Here is a 24,060-nt window from a genome sequence, read left to right as displayed (position 1 = left end):
TCTCCATGTTCAGAAGGGTCCCACTGGGCATGATTCAAGGCCTGCTGGAACAAAGAGCAGTTTATTGACTCAGTGGGCTTTGGATTAGACCCTAAATTGACAGGAGGAACTGAGGCCGAATTACCATTCTCTGGAGAGTTTGGGAATGCTGCACAGTAGTCAGATTTTTTTTTTGCTGCCACTGCTGAAACAAGCTGAAAGGTTTGTGGAATAAAATCTTTAGGGAGAGTTGTCAGTCTTATAGGTGTGGATTGGTGACTGCAGTGTAAGTTAAATTCTTCTTTTCCAGAGTCTTCTCCAGATGCACAATGTACACTTTATGACAGCCAGGCCCTCAGGGGGAGTTTCTAAAGAGAAAGATAAGCTTGATGTTCCTTAATGGTTTAATTTCTGATGCAACCAAATCAAAACATTTTGGAGGCGAGGGGAGGCAGCCGTTAATTAACATTAAAGAATTTGTGTCTTGCCCGGAGGATTTTGATGAGGGCGCCGCAATTGGGAGCAAGGCAGTAAATGTGTTCTATCTGGTCCCCTTTACAATTTCGGGGAAAGGATGAGCCTTTCGCGTGGTTGTTCCCATTTTTTGGCTCACACTGCCCTCAGCCGGTGCAGCTGAGCTGTGCCAGCGGAGCCCTAACGGAGGAACAGCAGAGTGATCAGCCAGGGGAATCGGAGCCCACTCGCTGCAGTTTGGCTCCTGTGCCAGCCCCTCCCAGCTGCGCTGCCTCACTGCACGGACTGGGATACGTTCAGAGCAGATGGATTTTGCTGAGCAGCCCCCTTGATAGCACAGCACATGAGAATCTCATCAGTTTTCCTGTGGGGTTTCCTCACCCCGACCGTGGTGTTGCGTGTGAACTCCTCGGAGTGGGTGAGGCATCCACGGGAGGTCCTGCACGGATCCTGCAACAGCAGGAGTTTGAACTCACATCAGCCCCAAACATGGGAACATCTCTCCAGAGCACTTTGTGACGCTGGATCCACACACTGCACTCTTTTGTCAGTGCTGATTTCCAAAGCTTCAGACAGCTGCAGAGGAAGAGTTTTAGCTCGGTTGGGCAATAAGAACTTAAATCAGTGCCGAAGAGGGATGAATCATGAATCCCTCGAGACCGGTGTGTTTGATTTGTGCTGTGACAAAAAGCACATGTGCGACTCACTCTCCCTCAAGCACTGCTACTTGCACATCTTTGTTGAATTTGTCGCTGGTAATTGCAACTGTTGCTTCAGCCAGTAATTATCTTCTGCTTGAAACTTTCCAGGAGAAGCAGACATGGAGAGCGACGATGATGACGACTATGACGATGACTGTAAGAAGTCGTCGATGGATGAAGTAAGGGTGTGGATGTGCGTGGTGGGGAGGGTTGGAGCGTGTTACCAGGAGTGGGGCTGCCGTCCAGTGGAGAGAGGGAGGCAGAGCACCGGGAAGCACAGCACCGGCTTTCCCGAGCTGGTTGTTGATCTGGGTTTGGAAGCACAGTCTTTGCTTTGTTTGTTTGTACTTTAATTTTCTGAAGATAAGGAACGAATAGCACCACGGCTGCTTGTGGTGCGTTGAGCATTGTTAGAGGAAAAAGTTGATATCCAAAGCTTAGAACTGTATTTGTTATTTATCCAGCAGTACTTTATAAGTATGCTCAGTACTGTGCCTGTGTAAAGCTAGTGCAGTCCCTTCCCTAGGAGTCACACAAAAAGAATGAATACAGCAGCATTTTAATGTCAAATTTACATTTTATGGCCAATTTTCTGCTTTATTACGTGATGCTCCCTACGTAAAGCATTGCCTTCACCGAGCCAGGGTCAGGGTCAGATACCACAACTGACAGAGAACTGGGCTGTGATGTTCGTGGCCCCCGATGGACAGCTCCAAGCTGCAGCCTTTTTTTTTTTTCCCCTTCTCTGCCCCAGGGTACTGCTGGCAGCGAGGCCATGGCCACGGAGGAGATGTCTAACCTGGTGAACTACATTCAACCCGTGAAGTTTGAGTCGTTTGAAGTATCAAAAAGTAAGTAAGCTAAGCGTGAGCAGCACCTCACACTGGAGATTCCCTAGCGAGTGTTTGGCAGAAAGTTCTGGAGAAACGCTGCTTGGCCTCCTCTCAGTTAGATCCAGACACACAGACAGAGAGTGCTCCCTTGGTATCCGGCCAAATAAATCCATTTTTATTTTGGAACCTCCTTTTGGTCGAAATACCCAACTTCATCACCAGTAAACAGGCTGGCATTTCGAAACCATTTTTGACAATTATGTGCTTACATTGCCTTTGTTGCCCGTGACTGAAGAGTAACTCAAGCAGCTGGAGAGAGGTGGTCATAAATATTCCTGCTTCTATTTTGCCTCTGCTGCTTTTGCAGAAGATTCAGAGGAAGCAGAGTGTGCCCTTCCCCAAATGCAAATTCACTCTTTCCTGCCTCAGTGTGTTGTATAGAAAGGCCATAATTTCATCCCCTGCTGACTTTTACAGAAGATGCCTTGCTAGGCATTCACTCAGTGGCATCCTCAGTAAACACTGCAGCATCTTTTCCTTTCTTGGTGCACCACCCCCTGCTGTTTGCCTGCCCTTTTTCACTTTGTTTTGACAGGTTTTTATGTGCTTTTGGCTCTTTTTAGTTTAAGAAGTGTATAGCACTTTAATTTATTCCAGATCCGTGGTGGCCTTGGCAGAGGACAGGTAATTGTTGCCTCAGTCCATGTCTCTGTACAAGATTCTGCATTTACTTGTGGTGAATAATAAACACATAAGAAGTTACCAACTGCTCATTTGTATGTGGGTATTTATACAGACACACGCACACAGGCAGTCACAGAACCATGCAGGGAGCTGGGCTCGTTCCCTCGAGTAGTGTCCCTTTGGATGTTTGTAATCTCCTTTAGCTCTAATGAGAATTACAAGAACACAGTGGGAAGGAGATGTGCCTTCTGGAAAGGAAGCCATGTGAATCCTAGCAGGACAAGTTGATGCAGCTGCTATAAAATTGCCTTGTTTTTTTCTCTGCTCACATGCCTGTGCCTTTCCAAATTTTGTGTTTTGTAGGGGACTGGTGCTGTCCAGATGTTTATCCTAAGTCTTGGTGTGACCTTTGATCGATCATACTGTGTCTGTAAACTCATAATATTAAGGAGTTAAATTTCTGGTGTTTATGTCAGAAGAAATCATTATGTGGAACAAGTGACCTGTTCATTAAAGCAGAGGCCTCAGGTGGTAAATGCTGGCTGGTTAAAGCATGACTTGTGGGTCCTGGTCTTAGTCCTGGCCTGGACTAACTGCTGGATCTTCATTAAATTCAGTGAGGATCACCTGAATAAAACAGGAATTAGATTAGGACTGGTTTTTAGTTTGCTGCCTATCCAGCTGTTTCCCAGAAATTTTACTTTTGTTTACTTGACTTCAAGTGTACGAAATCCAGAACTGTAGAGATCTGTACTGATCTTTTATATGGTTTCATTGTTACAGCATGTTTCTAATTTAATCTTTTCTAATTCAGAATTAGTTTTAGTTTGTTATCCTGGCCTCCACAGCACCTCACTGCTTCTGTCATTCCCACATTTTAAAAGTGCATTTTCTGGTCTTGCATCCAACTTGTTAACAGAAATATTGAATAGCTGTGGATCTGTACCAGTCCCCTGATTGCCCTCATTAGAAATGTCCCCTCTCTCTGACAGCAAGTAGCTGTGATTGTGTTTTTCCATGTTTTTCAGACAGTTTTTCAATGAGTTTTCTGTTCAATCTGTAGTGACTTCCTCCTGACAAGATAGCATGGTATAAGCATCTATCAAGAGAGAGAAATGCCTCTCCTGCACAGTCTTTTCTGCAAAGAGCAGGTTCCTTAGTCTTCTCCAGATACTACAAGGAAATAATTGTTCTTATTTGAATTAGGAGTTTGATCAAGCCCTGGACAGTTTGTAACTGAATCCTTTAACAGATACTAGTTCTGGTTTCCTACATATATTTCCTTCATACTTTAGGATAAGGCTGAGAGCTAAGAGTTTATTACTACAGCAAATTCAACCCCTCTATTCGAAATAGAATAAATCCAGTGTATGTGTATGGTTAGTGCTGTCCCATCAGTAAGGGGAAAGCTGGAATAAGAATAATCTCAGTGTTTTTATGAGGAGCTGAGATGGAAGCGAGCTGGCTGGAACAGCCTGGAGAAAGAGAGGATATTGTTGTTGGAAAGGAAGAGGGAGTGGTAGGAGAGCAGCCTCTGGGGAACCCCAGGAATCTTTCACCATTAGAGGATAACAGCTGTGAATAAAGCAGTAGCATGAGGGCTGCTAATTAGAAATAGGGACCACAATAAAGTCCCGGTCTCAGCTCTCTTGGAGGGAGAGAATCACTTTTGGAACGCCATGTTCATGCTCTGGCTCCAGCATGCACTGTGAATGGTTTGTAGTTCACGGGCTGGCAGCACATTTTCCTCTCACGTTGGCCCAAACTGTTCAGTTCTTCACTTCTTTGGATCCACTGCTTCCTTTTTGGCTTCCTATGAGGAAAGTGCCCACCTGTTTCTGTCCTGCTTCTCTCTGCAAGACAAGTGCTTTTGTTGGGTTTTCTCCCTCTCCTGCAGCTTCGCAGTTTGACTCCAAGGAGCTGGCCAGGCTGGCCTCCTGGCCATCATCCCTGGCTTGCTGCAGCACAATTCCTTCTAAAACTGGATGAGGCCAGCTTTCTCTGCCCTGTTGTCTGCTTTCAGTGAAGTGGTGGGGCTACAGAGATCTTACTTCAACACAGGCACTGATTCCCTCATTTTTAAAGAATCAGTGCTGAGATAACTAATGGATGTGACCCCCAGTGCTGTGGCCTCTTTTAGGCAACCTGCACAGCTGACTGGGATGAAGTGGAAAGCTGTTGATTTACAGGAATCCTTGCCTTCTGTACAAAGGGGTAAAGGAAAAAAGCTTAGAAGGGCCTTGACTTAGGCTCTCTGCCTCACGTGATGCTTGGGTGCACTGAAAGGCTGTGCCCACACCAGCCAAAGGTGAGTAACAAAAGATACACAAATTAGTAGTTAATCTTACTGACTTAAATGCTCGGGAGGAGCTTTTCACCACTGTCAGATCAGAAAGCCTGACCAAATTAAAAAGGCCATACAAGTTTCACGTGAAGCTGGGGGGGGTCAGTCTGAAGGCCTGCTGGGCCCCAGGAGTGCACCTCAGGGCTGGTTGGATGGCAGCGTTTCCGCGGCTCTTGGACAGCCGTGCCCTTCCCCTGACACGCCGAGCTGCCCAGAGGCGCTGTGGGCACAGCTCACTTCAGCCTCACACGGATAGGGGTCATTGCAGCCTCACCTTGGCTCACAGCCCTTGCATCTGCCTGCAGAGACAAGCCAGACATCCAGCAGGGCCCCACGGAAAGCTGCCACGACCCCTGTGTGTCGCAGATGTGAGCTCGGGGCTCTGCCTCTCGGATACAGCAGCGCGGATTTCGCGAACAGGGATCCCTGGGTGTGCGCTGAGTGTTGTCTGCAGCTGCTACAGCACCAGTCTGGGGTACAACCACTGCCCTTTGTTTGGGCAGTGCTGCTGGGAGTGCAGGTGGAGCTCTGACGGGCAGGGAGAGGTTCCTGCTGGCACAAACCATCCTGTCTGTAAATCTGCTGGGGTCAAGGTGAAAAGGGTTGGTGAGCTGTAGATGGGATGAGGGGACTGAGCCTAAACCAGTTGTTCACAGCTCTTGTATCGCACACATTTCCTGCTCTAACGTGTCCCTGGTTTTATTTTATCTCCCTTTTGAACTTCTAGAGCGCAACAAAAGTTTTGAAATGTCTTCCTTTGTGGAAACCAAAGGGCTTGAGCAACTGACCAAGTCTCCTGTGGAATTCGTGGAGTATCCTTGACTTTCAGAAAGCTACTTTTTAAATCTCTCTGTGTCTGAGATCTGTTACAGAGCTCTATTGAAATTTGGAGACAGGAGCTGGGGAAATAGGGAGCATAAATGAAATTTGTAGATTTGACTGTCTTTTCTAAATGAATTAATTGGCCTGAGTTCTGATGAGCTAATTTAAAAATTGTCATGAGTCCTTGTGCTGTGGGCTAGGACTAGAGGGAATAGGCATAAACTACATATTGAAGACCTGATTCTTTGTATTGTCACTGTTAAATTTATCATCCTGTGTGAAGGGATACAAGTTATGGTGAGCAAATTGTCCAAAAAAGAAGTCAGCCACATTTGGAGAATTTGGTTTATTGCCACATAGTCTGGAGGTTTTTTTTATGACTTCTAAAGAAAAGCTAAGGAACATTCTGCTTAGACCTTCTGGTGTTTCTCAGTATCTCTCACCGTGGCTGCAGTTTAGAATGAATGATCAAGATAAAATAGCGCCTCAAATAAGTTTAATGGGAAGCTACTCCCACAGATAACCTGCAGCTCGTTCTCATCTCAGAGATTTATACAGCTTGTACTCTCATCCTTTCTCTCGGTATTGGCCAATTCCAATGCTCATTCTGGAAAACCACTTTCTAACTGAACATCTCTCCCTGCTTCAGAGGAAGATTGCCTGTTTGCAGCTAACTGACCTCTATAAATGTAATCTTAGGAAAATCCTAAATTAGAAACCATAATGACTTTTATGGACTTTTTTTGAATGGCATATTATGAACGTGATCCTTTATACGGGTGGCCCTCTGGAAGCATTGTGGCTGCAGAGATCCAGGAAGGGACCCACTACCATTCAATGCAAAGGACACCTGCATTCACCACTTCAGTTGCACCTCTCTGCAGAGGGATTTTTGCCACCTGTTCTGTATCTTTAACTGCTGACCATTTAGATACAACAAAATGCAGCTGAGCCGAATTTACCCGAAGGGGACACGTGTGGATTCTTCCAACTACATGCCACAGGTCTTTTGGAACGCTGGCTGCCAAATGGTTGCTCTTAACTTCCAAACTGTAGGTAAGTTGTGCTGTTCTCTGCATTCTGAAACCTGTACGTGTCCAGTTCTTTGATACAGTTTCTGATTCGTGGGTAGGAAAGGCTTTGATTGAATTATACTATAGAGCTGCTAATTAACATTTTTACCACAGCTTTTTACCATTTCTGTTACAGTCAGTATGAAATTACAGTAATTGTTGTTATTTTACTGCTTTTTTAAAAAATAATTATCTATCCAGTACTTAATTCTTATCAATATTTTTAACACCTAGATTTGTCTATGCAAATAAACATGGGAATGTATGAGTACAATGGCAAAAGTGGGTACAGGTTAAAGCCAGAGTTCATGAGAAGACCAGACAAGCACTTTGATCCATTTACTGAAGGTATAGTGGATGGAATAGTAGCCAACACCTTGTCTGTCAAGGTATGTACAAAGCTGGGGGAAATACTCCCATGGGAATATTAGAGCACAGATATATTTGTATTTCTGTTGTGCAGTGACCTAGCAAATGGCTATACTGAGTCAAGAAAATAAAATACACTTAATTTCACGGAGTGACATTTAGTTTTTAAATTCTGCCTCACATTTCGTGCTGTAGGGTAAATAAATGCATTTTTATTGTGTGTCGTTCTTTTCCACAGAAGTAATTACAAAGCATCACAGAATTGGGAAGGGAATGGGTTTAAGAGCAGTTGGGCTGTGGGTTTGGTAACAAAGGGCTGGATTTAAAACAGGCTGTTGTGAAGTGGGAGGTTGGACTGGAACAGCTCTAGCACCGCTCTGTTTAGTGTAAATAAATTTTGGTGGTTCTCTGACAGTTCTCCAGCAGAGAACTATGGAACCATAAATGTCAGCTGCGATTCATTGCCAGCTTGCTTTTCGTTTGAAGGACCTCTAATGAAGTTCAAGGACTGCCAGGAGCCTGCAAACTGAGAACTACTCACATGAATATTTAGAGGGAGAGATTGAGTTGGCTATGACAGGATGACAAATTGACGCTCTGTCTATCTCTCAGCTATAAAACCATCAGCTTCCTGAAGCCCTGCCACTCCTTTAATGGACTTGTCCATTAGAGCAGTGTCTGTGTTATGGAATCCACCTGCAAAATACCCTCCTGTTTTCACTGGGAGCAAACGAGCATCCCCTCTCAGGCTGCAGACAGGAGCAGGGCCCTGCTGGGAGGGATGTGAATAAAGGAATAACCTGATGACATGCACAGTAACAAAGGAGGATGTGTGGGATGACCTTTTGTGGTGACCTGTAATCGGGGGAGCTTTCAGTGCCCTCCTGGGGGTTTAGAGGCACTTTCCTCTGCAATTATCGTAAATGGAGGTGGAAGTCATTCAAAGGCTATTAGGAGATGCACAGAGTTTTTAACAGGAATGAGCATCCAGGAGAGATGTCAGCTGCTCCTGCCTGCTCAGGGAAGGCTCTGCTGCTCATAATGTCAATGCTCATACAAGATGCAGCTGAGAATGGATTAAGCTTTGCTTTAGGCAAGCCTCAGTTTGTTAAGGTACAGTGATGCTGCTACACTCTCCTGTGCCTCCTCAGCTTCCTGAAGAAGTTGCAGACCCTTCTTTCCTCACTGTCTGTGAAGGGCCTTTCTTAGAATATCAACTTTTGGATTTTTTTTTTCTCCCTCACTATAATTTCTCTGCTGTTTATACCATTTTTTTTGTTTTCCCCAGCATTTTTCGAACCTGTTGTTGAGATTGGATAGAAGTTAGGAGTTCTGAGAGATGCCGTGTTGTGGGAGTAGGCAGCCAGATTGGGGATGAGATCCAAATGAGTATTCCTGCTGAGGGAAGGGCAGCAGCATGATCTCAACCACATTATAGCTCCCAGGGGAATTCAGGACCACAGGGTCACAGGAAACCAGGCCTCACAAGTTGTTTTTCTGTGTCTGCAATCAAACAGTGGGTTTGGTTTTTTCCTGTTTGTTGTGGGTTTAGCTTTGTTTTGGTTTTCTTTTGAATGCATACTGTCTGACCACTGATGAGAATTATCCATCTGCATATCAACCACTCATTTCCTAATCCACCAAAGGGGTCCCTTAACCATCCTCCTTTGTTTTGGCTTCAGATCATTTCAGGCCAGTTCCTGTCTGATAAAAAAGTCGGTACCTATGTAGAAGTGGACATGTTTGGCCTGCCTGTGGACACCAGAAGGAAAGCCTTGAAGACCAAGACGTCTCAAGGCAACGCAGTCAATCCCGTCTGGGAGGAGGAGGCCATAGTGTTTAAGAAGGTCGGTGTGTAACACTTGCTTCCCACAAGGGCACGGTGCTTTTTTTGTCTCTGGCCAGTGGGGCATTTCCATGGCTTACTGAAACTTTACACTTGTTAGAAATTCTGATTAGAGAATTCAGAATCTTGTTAGAGATTCTGAATAGTTACTTCTTGAACTGTTTGCCGTTAACCGCTTTTGCTGAACTTTGGCTGCTGAGGTTGTGCCAGCTCCTGCTGAAATGAGTGAGTCTGAGGTCACCTTGGTTGTTTCCCTGGCACGGCTAGAAGCAGCAGAATTCTCTAAACTTTAAAGGAGCTTAGAAAATACTGAGCGTGTTTTAGGACTGTGCAAGGTGAATGTCTTACTGTGCTCTGCAATCCACTTGAAGCCAAAATTTGAACAGAATCTCTGGGTTTTGCTTATCGAGCACCCTGTTAAGTGTGTATATATATCTCTATATATCCCCTGAGTCCAGGTGTGTGTAAAACAATTTATTTCAGATTTCCCCCAGCAAATGCAGTTCACAGAGATGTTTATGTAGAGGGTACTTGCAGCACTGCTTTCTTAGGAGTAGGGCTCCTTTCCCTGAATATTTGGCCCTCTGAATGACTTTCCTTTGGCAGCCTGCCAGAGCTCAAGTTTGGAAACATCACTAGCATTTTTCTACTGTAATGAACTTCTAATTAGTGTACTTGGTTTCTCTATTTAGTTAACGATCGTGCCTGACTGCCTCTGTGCTCAGGGAGGCATAGGCTACTATTTTTAGTAATGTTGCAAATAAATTGGAGAAGCTCTGATTGTTGCCTTTTTTTTTTCTTCCTTTCAATGGCATATATGCTGAAAAAAACAAAGGCATATTTATGGCCAATTTTAAAATATGTGTATTTCTATGTAGATTTGCATTAAGTAAGGGAACAGGGTGGATTATGCTACACAATTTTTCAAGTAGTAGTAAAGATCCCTAGCCTAGTAGGGTGGTTTAGTAACCTTTTTCTGATTCTTGTGTAGGTGGTTTTGCCTTCCCTGGCCTGTTTGAGGCTGGCAGTGTATGAAGAAGGAGGGAAGTTTATTGGCCATCGGATATTACCAGTCTCAGCAATTCGACCAGGTAAGCCTGTTTCTCCACTGAGGCAGGCGTTGTGGAGTGAAGATATAATTTCTGCTATAAATCAGACTTGTAAATAAATCAGACTTATTATTTGAGTAATCTATCTCAGCTTTGAAAAAGAAAATTACCATATTTCAGCAGAAATTTAAATCCAGGAAAACCAATAGAATTAAATCATCAAGGGCGTGGTTGGTACTTACTTGTCTCCAGTACATCAACTTCATGCTGACAGGTTTATCCCAAACAGTGCAAATGTGCACTTTGAAGAGGCAAGAGGGCAGCAACAGCCAACTGATGCCATCCTTGTGAGAGCAGGAGATGGCCGGGAATTAAAGCAAAATATGCTCCTCTCACATAATTCCCACACTCATGCAAAGACCGACCTATATGCAAGCTGTTGTATCTCTGTAACACCTTCAGATCAACCTAAAATTACTTTCATCTTCATTGCTGAAAATTAAAATAAAAATATCGTTAGTGGTCTCTTCTAAGTGATTATTATTTCTGTTATAATTAGTGGCCACTTAAATGGGAATTGTCTTGTGCGACAGCTCAGCCCTTATTTTCCAGGCCAGAGCCTTGTTAGAGATCCTGTTTCAGAAGGATGCAGTGACTTTGGCAGTTTGAGCGAGAGGAGTGTTCAAATTCGGTGCCAGCTTTTCCAGTGAGGGGAGGAAACTAAATTAGGGCAAGCATATGGGCCATAAACATGCTCCCAGCTTCACTCACACTGGAAAAGGAGCAGTATCTCTATCTGCCCTGTATCTTATCTAGTCAATCCCAGCAGTAGCACAAAACTCACCTGTCCCCACGTCTAACAGTTGATGTTATTCCAGAAGAATTACCTCCACACCTTTTTCAGGAGCCAGCTCAGTTTATCAATCCAGCAGAAAGCTCTTTTACACCAGCTGCTGGCTCAGTGGCTGTACCTGCCTCTCGGAGGATCTGCCCAGCTCCAGAGCAAGATGGGTCATTGGGGAGGAAAAGGGGGATGGGAGGGATTTCCCCCTTGTGATAAAAGTGAGCTCTGGCCACGGGTCCCCTCTCCTGGCCTTTGCCCTGCACACAGCACAGAGTCCTTTCATCAGATCACCGAATCCTGTACCTGCTTTAAGGAGCTTGTGCTCCTTAGAACAACGACCCCTGCGTTAAATCCTGCAAGGACTTTCTGAGAGCTGTTACCCACAGGCCTATTTTCTGCCCTTTTGGCTCGAGTAGGCATTAGTTTACACCATGTGATGGAGAGCAGCATGTTGGGGTTAGTTTATGTAAATGCTGAAATTGCTGGAGGAGGTTGAGAGAACTGAGAACCCTTTGTAATGTGTAATTCCTCCCTTTTCTGAGATGCTGTTGGAAGCTCTGTGATACTGTCACGCAGATCCACAGGGTTACCACTGTTCCCAAAGCAAGGGTTCAACTGTTACCTGGAGAGGGAGTTGTTCCCATCAGCCAAGTGAGGATTCCCCCACATAAATGCATCCTGCTTATGGCTTGTATCCTGACCCTGCCTTAGCAGAGCAGCCTCTGGCACGGTGGAAGAGACACCAATTTGTGAGGCAGAGGGTGCAGTTTTGCAGCACTGAAATGCTGTGTGAGTTTGATGGGGCTGGAATTCCTTTTCTCCCATTCCTACCTGTGCACTTCCATCACTGTCTTTAAACTGGCATTCATGTGTCTGAGTGTACAGTGAGGCATTTTAGGGAGCTAAATTGATGGAAGACTCTTGAAAAGTGAGAAAGAGCTATGAAACTGAAAAACATCCAGACAAAGGTAATAAAAGAGAATGCATTAAAAAAAATTAAAAAAATTACAATTTTCAGCATTATTCACATAGGTAATAATAAAGGGAAAATACTTTTTTAAAAGGCAGTATGATGTGCCTTTCCAAGAGTTCTGTGTCTGTACACTTCTCCCTGAAACCCATCAGGTAAATCTTCCCCTTCCAGAAGTCCCTGGAGTTGATTGCTCAGTTGGAGCCACACTGTAAACAACAAATGATAACACAGTTACACTGGAAACGCCTGTGGAAGGGTTTATGCTCTGAACTGGCTGTCTCTTTATTTTGCAGGCTATCACTACATCTGTTTGAGGAATGAGAGGAACCAGCCTTTGACACTGCCAGCTCTCTTTGTGTACATAGAGGTCAAAGACTACGTACCTGATACGTATGCAGGTAATCCGGTGGCATCTTCCTGCTGGGGAATATAAAGGTTAATTGAAACACAAAATACATGTGGTGTGGATGATTTGCCAGGTTGGGATGACAGTCCTGTGAATAAAGGTCTGCATCTGATGGATCATTCTGTCTCATCACTGCCAGGAGGTGGCCTGAGGTTTAGGATTGGGGCCAGCTCTTTTGTTTTCAGCAGACTCTGAAGGAGCAAGTACCTCAGGCATTTGCCATTGAAACACAAATTAAACTTTGCTTGCATGACAGACACACTGGGGTGTAATCGTTCCCTAGGCAAAGAGCCATGCTTAAGGTAGAGAATTCTATTTTGGCATTGGCTCTAAACAAGGATAGGTTTAACTGCCATACTGTGAAAGACCATCTCCGGTGAGAAACAGTGTTCTGTGCAGCTATTTCAACTTTTTTAAACAACAGAACTTTCTGCCTCTCTGTGCCCCGTGGGAAGCAGGGTCCTAACTGGCTGATGCTGTCAGCTTCAAAAATGGATAATAAAAACACAGTGTACAATAAAATGCACATCCATGAGACCCAAGCACAAAATGGAAGAGGGTCGGTGTTTGTACATGGTGGTCTCCTTCCCTCCACTGCTCTTTCTGGGTCCCAGGAGCAACTATCAGCAGCAGACTTGCGTGGAAAATATTCCTCTTCCTTAAAACCTGAGAAGCACTGGAACCATAGAGGGCTTTGAAACTCAAGTGTTTGCCTTGTTTCTAGATGTGATTGAGGCCTTATCCAATCCAATCAGATACGTGAACTTGATGGAGCAGAGAGCCAAGCAACTGGCTGCGCTGACCCTGGAAGATGAGGAGGAGGTAAAGAAAGAGGTAAGGGAGCTTTCTGAGCCTCTGAAAATTATGCTGCAGTGTTTATAAGGACCTATTTTGCTTAGAAAGGCAAATATTGAAAATCCCTGGGAGCTGTATGTGTTGATTATGTGAACACCTGTAAAGATCTCACCCAGAGCCAAGGAGCTTTGCACTGTGTGTGGTTTCACTGAAGGCAGCGTGCTGTGCACTGAGGAAAGTTGTTGTTCAGAGGTAAAGACAATGAAAATCTGTGTTATATGCATATGCTGTGCAACTCTGTTGTGTAGTAAGTGAAATCTTTGTAAGTCACTGCATGTTTTGCCACGTGATGCTGGTTCCCTTTACAGAATAGACAACTCTGGGTCAGTAGTCTTTCCTGAAAATACTACAAATTGTACAGAATTTCAGACTGATTCTGGAGAGCTTATTCTACTGAGAGTCATTAGTGTATCTCAGATTATCATCTCTCTATATATGCTTGGTGAGCAAATGTGTCCTAAAGAGACACAGGATAATGATAGTTATTTGGGTGGGAAGGGGCCTCTGGAGTTCAACTGATTCAACCCTTCTCAGATGTTAGAAAGAGTGATGAAGAGGGAGGAGGAGACCATAGGGTCAATAAATGTTCAGGCCTGTTGTAGCTCAGCTGAAAGCTGTGGGAGCCACAATTCCTGTTGTTAGGTATCTGTTTGGATGATGTGGCTACTGCAGACCGACCTGTAAAGCTGTTTTTGTGTGTAATTGGAGGTGTTGGGCATAGATGTTACTCTGAGCATATCTGAGAATCCTGACAGTTCAGCTTTGCATCTGAGGAACTCTGTACACGTTCAGACGTTCTCTCTGTCCCAGACATTGTCACTGGAGCATCTTCTGGTGTTTGAAAATATCAGCTTTGCCTTTCAAACGTTGCCCGTGTCAGATGTTCACTGTGTGAATCAAAAGGCCCTCGGTGCAGGCCTCTATAGCTTTATAATCCTAAACTGCCCTCAGCTCTGGTGCGTGTCTTCTTCAATTCTCAGATGCACAGAACCTCACTGAACTAGATTTTGTAACCAAGAATACATTCCCAGAGCAGACCAGATGAGTGAAAGTCATTACAATTCAGTGGCCAACAATTCACTCTTTGTGCAGTATCACAAGTTCTGCTGAATGAGGACACTGTGAAATGCTCAACAGCATCTTAGACATTTATCTAGGACACTCTACACATGAGATTCTATATTAATAGCAAAGGTGGTTTTTTTTTTAACATAATCCTTTCAATACCTTAGAGGTCATTTTTACTTTTGGAAAAGCTACTGATTTTCCTGGTGTGTACAGGCTTATTTGTTAGTTAGACACATTCTGACATCAAGTATCTCCTACAGCAAATAGGAAGAAGGAAAGATGACTTGTGGTGCTCTGTGTGTCAGGGAGCCTGTTTGGGGGTAGCACAGAAATAGGCTGTAAAAGATAACTGTAGTGATTGTGGCATTTGCTAAAAATGGGGAGTGGCCGAGTTGGCTGCAGTGTCAAGGGACAGGTACAAAAGTGCTGCTTTAAGTGGCAACCTGAAATCACCACTGTTACCTTCTGTTTATAGAGGCACGTTCTGGGTAAGATGTGCAGCCGCTCTGTGCTTGGAAATCTTGAAATTACCTCACCATTTTTTGTGATGTTTCTTCACCTGGGCTGACTGTTTTCTTCACTTACGCTGGCCCATGACGAGCACACTGATTAATAATTGCAGGAGCATTCCCTGGCAACATAGCTGAATAAACCCAAGTGTGCTTGCCAGAAAAGTACCCATAAGTGCACCTGGATTCACTTTTCCAATGCCCATTTTCAAATTTACACACTGTAAGTGGTGGTGTGCAAAGCTGTGCTGTCTCCTAGCACGGGTTCCACCTCCCCACACCTCTCTGCTTCCCCTCACACACATTTATTTATCTGAGATGGGAAAACCAAGGGCTTTGTTTTGATTTGCTATCTAGAACTTTAAACTCAAGCTCTCAGGGAAGTCACTCAGGCTTCTTGCAGAGCAGCAGTCAAGCTACCTAAGAGTGAATTGTTTTGAACTGGTAAATCAGCCTTTCTTTAGGCTTCACATGACACTGCCTGTTGATAGTCAGTGTAATTACATAAACAAAGAATGCTGAAGAACTCACAGAAGTTCCAGCATCTCTTCTCTCTTTCTTTGCAAATTTCCCAGCATTCAGTGTAACAGGAATCCTTCCTTTACCCTTCTGGTCAGTTCTTGCTTTCCAGGCTGGCCTTGGAGCAGCTGTTCTTGGAGAATGGCAGCATGTTAATACCTGTGGTATTTTGCATGTTAATAGCTGTGGGGTTTGCACCTTTACCTGTATTTATCTGAATATTTTGCCAATCTTCAAGAGCATAAAGGTAGTTTTGTGTTCCCCTGCCTACTGCCCTTTACAGATATGGGGTATGTCTCTTCCTGCTCTGTAAATACACTCTATTGCAAAGGACGTGGCAACGTGTGGAATGGAAACAGCTTCTGGGAATATTGGAGGTATAAATTAAAAAGGCCTGGGTTACATCACATTTTAAAAAGAACCTGAAACATTCTCCACCAAGGAAAAATCATGTTTACTTTGGTGTTCTGCGTGGTGAATGATGAGAAGAGATTTTTAATGAGATTAGACTGCTTGATGTAGTGAAGATTACTCTTTATTCACTCTGAGATCGTGTCTCACATTTCTGCTTTGGTTTCTGAAAACAGATGTTTCATGTCCCAAACTGACAAGCTGCATCAATAGTTTCTCAGCAAGCTGTGATGCAGCATTTTGCAGCACACACAGACCTAGTCTCAGGATAATACCCACTTTCCCAGGCAGTGACTGTTGGAGCACAGACCTGCCAGAAGGCAGGAATTCCAGCACACACAAACCTAGTCTCAGGATAATACCCACTTTCCCAGGCAGTGACTGTTGGAGCGCAGACCTGCCAGAGGGCAGGAATTCCAGCTTTATTTGTATTAAATGTCGATGATCTAAGTATTGTTTTTATTAAACTAATGAACTGCAGCCTGTGAGGAGTATTTTAAGGAGATTTAAGGGGGATAACCATGTTTGTCACAGCTACAGGTTTTGCCAGTCACACTTCCTCTGTCTTAAATGTTGGCTAGATCATTTTCTCCATATTTTACTGCAGTTTATCCTGCTTGATATAAATGAAGTCGTTGGCACAGAATTTCAGTTGTATCAGTTGTCTCTGCTGTAATTTTGGTGGAAGTCAGCTGTTTGAGACAGACATTATTTTGCAGTGGTGCAGCGTGCTGTCAGGGCCAGGCTGAAGGGAACCAGCAGCAGGAGCAGTGAGGCTGAAATGCATTTTGCCTCGGTTAATACAGTGCAGGCTGATATTTTTGCAAAGCGTGGAGTGATCACAGGGGGGGGAAAAACAACAACTGTGGTGTCCTGCCCCGGCATGTAGCGTGATCACCATCAAAGAGTGAGGTGAGAGCAGCTGAGGGAACAAATCCAAAAGTGCCCTGAGGACACCGTGGCAACTGGCCCCTCGCAGGGACAGCGGGAAGCAGGGCCTGGCCATTTCCAAATCAAAATTGCTTTGAATGACCTTCTGTCTGCTCAGTGCTGGGGGCCTGCTTGAAACCTTGTGGTCACAAGGGCAACTGTGAGATGATCAGTGTGTAGTGCTGAAAGCCTGAGTCTTTAGGAGACTGGAGGGAAGGGAAAGATCGTGGAAAATGCTTAAATATTTGGATACCGCAGATGCATTCGTGCAGCAGGATGGAGGTACTGTTTACATATTATCCTTGGAGTGCAATTACAAGAATGTGGGATCTTGGGAATCAGAAGTATGCCTCTGTTCTGGAAGAATGGTGATTAATGGCAGTCCTGTGTCTAGCTATGAAATTTAAAAGTAATTTTGTGTACAAAATTTTGTTCACAGCAGGGATTTGAGCAGCGTTTTCCTGCCAGCACCCACATTATTTCTAGGAAGATTTTATGGCAGAGAACAGTGCCTTTCAATAAAATAGGGGTTTCACATCTGGTGCAGCTCATGTCTACTGTACTGAACAGCGCCCCTGATGAGTTATATCCACTTAAAACACTTTTTCAGAATAAAACATGCTCTATTTCTTCTTGAAATTCACCCTGCAGAAACGAACCACCTGGGTTACCGTGGCTCTTAAGGATATCTTTTTTTGTTGTTTTCTTTTGGGTGTAACATTTACAGAATTTTACATTTTAAAAAGTAGACCTGCAAATAAATGAAGTCTGTTGGTTGGGGAGAATAATGTAAATCGTGTATTTTCAGATTGACCACGGAGATGCACCGTCTGAAGCCAACAGTGAACCAAGGCCAACACCAGCAGAGAATGGAGTAAATTACACAGCCTCTCTTACACCGAAACCAGCAACTCAGGTTGTCCACAGCCAGCCAGCACCAGGTAAAAAAAGAACAATTTTACGAGGGCTTTGTGTTTGAAGAACAAAGGTGGGGGTTGTGTGTGTTTGGTTTGGTCGGATAAGATAGGTAGAAACTTTGCCACCACTTTTCTGTGCTGTTAGGGCTGGTCTTCTTCAGATACACAAACATCTTCTACCTAAAGGTTGCTTCTGTGGTGAAACTGAAGTTCTTTACAAGCAAGAAAACGTGCTGGGGTTGTGTTGTTGTCGTTGTTGTTGCAAGTGCAGGAATCTCTTGGATTGTTTTTACAAATCTGCCTAATTTATGCACGTAATTACATCTTGCTGCACACACACAAAACCAGTCCTGGGTTTCCTGTGGACAAACCTCCTACAAGAAATGCTTGTCAAACCACAGTGTTTGTAATGCTATGCCTGCAGTCTCCACGGGCTTGGCCTGACTGACTTCCAAGGAGCTGGATCCTTCCTGTGCCCAGAGGTTTTGCACTGACCTCCTAATGCAGGGCACTCGTACTGTCAGTTCAGCAGCATCCCCCTTATAAATAAACCAGCAGAGCTCAGCTGGGTTTTTGGAAGGTCACCTTTTCGTGTGGCTTCACAGGGGTTCTGTTGTTTTCCAGCTCAGGATGTGTTTTCTCCAATGGTTAATAAATGCCCATGTCAGTGTGTATGTGTGTCCTGTGTCACCTGCCACGTTGTGACACCCAGTCAAGGAGCACAATAATGGCTGTTGTTGTACAAGAATTAGAATCACTCATCTCTTTTTTTTTTTTACCTCCAGGTTCGGTGAAAGCGCCTGCAAAGACAGAAGATCTTATCCAGAGTGTCCTCACAGGTAATAAGCACACAGGTCACACTGCATGAATGACATGCTTTTTTTGTCAAGAAAACATGGTTTTTAGGGAATAGGCCCCCTGGCTTAGGCATTCCTTTGGGCAGTAGGGACTGCAGTAACTCCTAGAAAATGTCCATGCCGTGTTTTCTTCCTCAGATTGCAAATTATTAAATGTTCAAGCACATTTCATGAGACTGGGTGCCAGCAGGGAATTTTTTTAAAATATCCCATTGTTGTAGTTTCACAAGCACCAAGTTACCATCTAATGCAGACAAAAGACCAGCATTACTCTGAGAACAGAAGCTAAATTTTTCCTGACTACAGTGAGTAGGAATGAAACCATTTTATCTTCATTAGCCTTGCAGTGTTCCCAGTGCTCCTACAAAGCTGAAAATTACCATTTCATTGAGCAAACTGGCCTGCCAGTTATGTGGGGCCCTATGGTTCAACTGGGAGTCGTGTCCTCCAGCTTGGAGTTAGTTTAGATTGCAAAGCCCATAAATCAGTTGATTTTGTAGTTCATAGGGAGACTTGAAGTCTTGGGACAGCAGGTACAAAGGATCTGTGGTCATATCCTGTGTAAGATCACGACTTTATGTTGGGCTGATGAAAATCTCTGTCATCTGAAAAAGGGTTGAGGAAAGAAAGCAGAAGGATTTTATTTCGCTACGCTTCTTGGTGTTCTAAATTTTCATCTCTCTTCTCGCACGTATCAATTAAATTTACCACAGTGTTTTCAGTGCAGTTACCTTATTTCCAGCTAAATCTCCTCCGTTAGTTTATGCTCTCAGTTCATTTAGCCACAGTGGACAAGCTTTGTTTCATTCCTGGCTTCAGTGATTGAAATCGGGCATTGTTAGGAAATTGAAGTGGCTTTTGTTGCTGTCGTTGTAGAAGTGGAAGCACAGACTATTGAGGAGCTGAAACAGCAGAAGGCTTTTGTTAAGCTCCAGAAGAAGCACTACAAGGAAATGAAGGACCTTGTGAAGAGGCACCACAAGAAAACCACCGACCTCATCAAAGAGCACACTGCAAAGTACAACGAAATCCAAAATGACTACCTGAGGAGAAGAGCGGTTTTAGAGAAAACAGCAAAAAGAGACAGCAAGAAAAGGTATGACAAACAGCTTCCCTCATCTTGGTATTAGGGGTCTGTACTCGAGTCTTCTTTTCCAGTAGACAGTAAATGGAGGTGACACAAGAGCACAGAAAAAATCGAAAGCAGCAGGATTGCTGGTTAATGGGGATGACAGCCTTGGAAAAAACTCATGATAGAGCAAGAGGGCATCAGATGTAGAAATTAAGATCTGACTGCTGTTTAAATCATGATTGATCCAGAACACTTGGGGAATCTCCTAAAGACTGCTTGGCTTTGCTTCTGCATGCACACTCCTTCTGTGCTCTCTCTTTTTCCAAGCCTTGCATCAACCTGTGCCTTTGTGTGTTTGATAGGATTTTTATAGTTTTGGTTTAGGTAATAATAAAAAATGAGAGTTGTATTTACCATTATCAGTTTGAAATGCAAAGACTGCAGTGACTTACTAATCTTCACACAATTATTGCCTTGTTCTGTGATAAGGAGCTATGTATTAATAGATTTCAGTTCTTAACTCCTGGCAAAACATGCACACACATAGATCCAATCAGTGTCTGCTACTCTTGCAATTGAATTTTTGTTTCTCCCATTGGTGCATCGTTCTTGTTTCAACATCATTTATTTTTTGTAGTAATTAGATAAGCACAGAAAAGTCCTTTAACTTTTACAGGAAGCTGATATAGCTGCAGTTCTGAAATATGAAGACGTTGAATAAAAAAAAAAAATTACTGATACTTTCTGGTAGGAGAGCATCAGAGAAAAAAGCTGCAAGCGTGGTCTGGCTGCCAAGCTTGTTGATAGTCCCTCTAAATGTAAGTGACTGGGATTCAGGCCATAACTTGTCCCTAGGCAGGAGCTTATTCATTTAAGCTCCACTGATGACAGAATGTCATTGGGCTTAATAAGAGCTTGACACTCATAATATATCTATGTTCAGCTGGCCTTAACTGTTGCCAGTTCTCGGGCTTCCAGGTTCTATACTGGAGTTTAATAGACTCCCTTAATGACTTAGTTGTCAACTGCAGGCACAGGGATGTTTTATCTGCTGCATTTTCCATCACCAAAATGTGTGGCAGGCAAGACAACATCATGTTTCTCCTTTCTCTACCGTATTCAGTTCACATTTAAGCAGAAAATCAAACTGAATAAGTAAAATGACTCGTTTATCCCTGAGCAAAAAAGGATTTTGTTGTTTGTTTTTTTTTTTAATTTATTGTGTTACGATCTGACCATAAATCATTCATGGTATCAGGCAGTAAAACCCTGCAGTTCTAGTCCCTGGAGCTGTCATGGGGGTTTCAGAGACGTGAAGTTTTATGGGCAGGTAGGGAGAAGTCTGAAGGTTAAAAAACCAGAGGTTACATTTTAAAAAGGCAGGAGTGCATTTGTAGGGGTTTTCAAACCTGCAGGTCCATATTATCTCAAGCGGCAGCCTTCTCATGGAATCCTGCACCCCAAGGAGAAAGGAGATTTTTATCACTTTAAATTATTACCGAAGGTATTTGCCTGTAACTGCAAAGTATAAATCATGAGTTCATCAGGAGTTCCTGTATCAGACAGCCATAAAAACGCGTTGTCTCTGCTCACAAGCAATCTGTGCTTCATGCCCTTGTCTAAAATTGAGCCAGGATTCGGTAAACTCAATGTCTGCAGGAAGTCTGAAGTATTTATTTATCCACACGCACAAGTGTTTTGTTGGTGTTGTTCTGAGGTCCCTTTAGTGATCATCTCTTGTAAAAAAGCAGTATTTGAGCCAGGGTTTAGAAATAGGCCTTAATTCTTTCTCCCAACCACACCAGAGGAGTGTCAGCTTTAAAATGTGTAATGGCATAATACACTGATTGTAATATTCATTAATGCTGTCTTCTGGCTCTAGAATATTTAAATTCCCCTCACCTATCACACTGACACCACTTAACCTCTTAGCAGAATATTCAAATACAATGAAAACACAAGAAATAAAAGGAGGCTACCTTGGGGTTTGTGTCCTCGGGCCGCTGGAAGCAGATTCCCATTATTTCAGTTGGAGCCCCTCTAATTGACAGCAGCTGCACACTCGATCCTGGCAGAGAGGAGAGAGGCAGCCGGTGTGGCAAGTTCTCTGCACTGTAATCCCTGCACATTTCTGAGCAGCAAACTCATTTTTCTCCCGGTGTCAGCCCCCTGTGTTCAAGGTTTTGTTGTTCTGTCCATCTCCTGCGCTGTTCTGACGTTTCCCAGGCAACTGATGTAACACCTGAGCACGGCAGCAAACACAGCAGCAGAGCAGGCACACGGCATAATCTTATTTTTTGATGTATTTTTCTCGGGTTTGGTTTGGTGCTTTTGCCTGAGAGTGACGCTGGTTTTGCTGCTTGTTTTTCTCTTGAGCAGTTTACCGTCCTCACGCCTTCTTTCACCGTTACATCTCCCCTTCCTTCTGCCTTCAGGAAGAACAAAATGTACCCAAACTGTTCCTTAGTGTTGCTTTTGAGCTTCCTTCGTGTGTTTTCCCTTGGCTCCTGTGTGTTGCCCGTCTGAGGTTTGCTCCCCACTGGGGTGTTCCCTTTCCTTCCTAAGACAGCAAATCCACAGAGCCCCTTTCCTCTGCGTATGCCATGCACGGCATTTCCTGAAGCGGGGACAAAACACCAAATAAAGGGACCTTCCTGCCATTTTAAGCGTTTTATAAATGCAGATGTAGAGCTGGGCTTTTAAATTTATTGCTCTGAGTGCAGGCAAGGACGACTTAGTTTCCAAAATACTTTGCATTCACCGTTTCAGCTGAAGGCTGTGCAGCTTTGAAGTTCAGGTTACGTGACTGGACGTGGATAAACAAGTTCCATGAGCATCTGTTTATGGGAAATCTTGGCAATGTAGCTAATTTATACTAAGTCTGGTTGACAGCACCGTGGTGGGTCAGTAAAATGAGGTTTAAAAGCAGTAGCCATCCTGTTAATAAACTGCTAATACTATGTTTTCCCTAAAGGATTAAATTATTGGACTTGCTAGGGCTAAAATCACTTATCTTGTGGTACTGAGGAAATTATTAATGGTATATTTATAAACATCAGCCTTAAAAACGAGGTGTAAGTATGGGACAGAGGGTCCATGCCTTGTGACTGAGACCTCAGGGGGTTGGCTGTGTGTGCCTTTGCAGGTCTGAGACGGGCAGCCCGGACCACAGCTCAACTATTGAGCAGGAATTGGCCGCCCTGGACTCCGAAATGACCCAGAAGCTCGTGGAGCTGAAGGAGAAGCAACAGCAGCAGCTGCTGAACCTGCGCCAGGAGCAGTATTACAGTGAGAAGTACCAGAAACGGGAGCACATTAAGCTGGTACGTTTGTTGGGGCTCTGCTTTCCTTCAGCCAGCCGGGGCTGAGCGGCGAGGGCAGCGCGAGGGAGGGAGATTGGAGCTTCCTCGGGTCGCTCTGTCACCAACACCTGCAGCAGCTTGCAAGGCTTTGCACGGAAGGCAGGGAGGCAGCAGGGTTGTTACTGCCTCTGGTTACATAACTCTCGGTGATCCTGGGTTTTGTACAACACGCAGCGAGGCAGGATTAGCTGGAAAATAAATTGAAGTGCCGTGAAAATAAATAAACGAGAAGAGATTCAAGCGTTCCCCAGGACAGAGAGTCGTGCCAAGGAGTGTTCCCGTTGCAGATGAATGCTCTGAGGGGATGCAGGACATAATCTGTGTATGGTGAAGAAATATTTTGTGTCCATCAGTCCAAGTCAGCTTGTGTTTTTACAGCTGGAGTTTGGCTGGCAGCTACAGCAGGATGATAGGCCCTCTGAGCTGACATAGAGAGCCTTGGGCAGATGGCAGCTGATGCTAATGGATATTCTTAGGCAGAAGGGAATATTTTTGAGGGATGTTATGGGAGTGCAAACTGTTTCTCAACTCCAGACAATCTTCTCTCACAGTTTTTTCGATTACCTGATGTTTTGCCTCAGTACTGTTGGCTGAAGGGATTTGTCTGCTCTGCCCTGACATCCGAAACGAGCAGGTCAGAGGAGCGAAGTGCGTGGATGTGGCTCAAGCAAGGCCTTTGCACAAACTCAAGTAACAGCTGGGGGCTGCAGCTCAGAGGTTATAGTTTTTGTAAAAATTCACCATTTTGGACCCACGTAGTTGGGCTTATATTGTAAGGTAACTCATTTCTCTTTCCAAAATGGGAAATGGCCTTTCTCAAAAGCGAAGTTACATTTTTGGCACTATCCAGGCAGGCAGCGTCAGACTAAATTCATATTTTAGCACGGAACTCTCAGCCAGTTTTCCCTCTGAACTGTGCAGGAGTTAATATTCCAATTAAAATTTGCCTTGCAGCTGAGAGATTCTCTCTGCTGTCTTCCTTTTAGAGTTGAACCTATTGTCAGTACCTTTATTCTTTTATCTCAGGAATGAAAAGCTGGATCTGACCACCTATTATTATTACAGGTTCCTGGCTCATAACCCCAGGAGGGTTATTTTACAGAATCAGACTTAAACTGGTGGGGGGGGGTGGGGGGGGTGGTGATTAAACCAAATTGGTCCCA

The 24,060-nt window shown here is 44.1% G+C and overlaps 1 protein-coding gene across 2 annotated transcripts in view; it reads left to right on the top strand.

Annotated features, from left to right (window-relative positions):
* The window catches only part of PLCB1 (phospholipase C beta 1), a 320,638-nt gene that overhangs the window by 247,486 nt on the left and 49,092 nt on the right, over positions 1–24,060 (top strand). For both annotated transcript variants that reach the window (XM_027898673.1, XM_027898674.1), the window contains exons 15-27: positions 1,263–1,333; positions 1,909–2,005; positions 5,743–5,827; positions 6,769–6,893; positions 7,145–7,299; positions 8,962–9,126; positions 10,117–10,216; positions 12,285–12,389; positions 13,122–13,231; positions 17,498–17,630; positions 18,392–18,445; positions 19,340–19,559; positions 22,681–22,858. In XM_027898673.1, coding sequence (XP_027754474.1) covers positions 1,263–1,333; positions 1,909–2,005; positions 5,743–5,827; positions 6,769–6,893; positions 7,145–7,299; positions 8,962–9,126; positions 10,117–10,216; positions 12,285–12,389; positions 13,122–13,231; positions 17,498–17,630; positions 18,392–18,445; positions 19,340–19,559; positions 22,681–22,858 — 1,598 coding nt within the window. The remainder of the gene's footprint in view (positions 1–1,262; positions 1,334–1,908; positions 2,006–5,742; positions 5,828–6,768; positions 6,894–7,144; positions 7,300–8,961; positions 9,127–10,116; positions 10,217–12,284; positions 12,390–13,121; positions 13,232–17,497; positions 17,631–18,391; positions 18,446–19,339; positions 19,560–22,680; positions 22,859–24,060) is intronic.

This window comes from Empidonax traillii, unplaced genomic scaffold (genome assembly GCF_003031625.1).
Source record: "Empidonax traillii isolate 1590-97213 ecotype Southwest subspecies unplaced genomic scaffold, ASM303162v1 scaffold614:size843888, whole genome shotgun sequence".
Lineage (NCBI taxonomy): Eukaryota > Metazoa > Chordata > Aves > Passeriformes > Tyrannidae > Empidonax > Empidonax traillii.
Note: the sequence above shows the minus strand (reverse complement) of the source record. Positions and strands in the feature narration are given on the sequence as shown.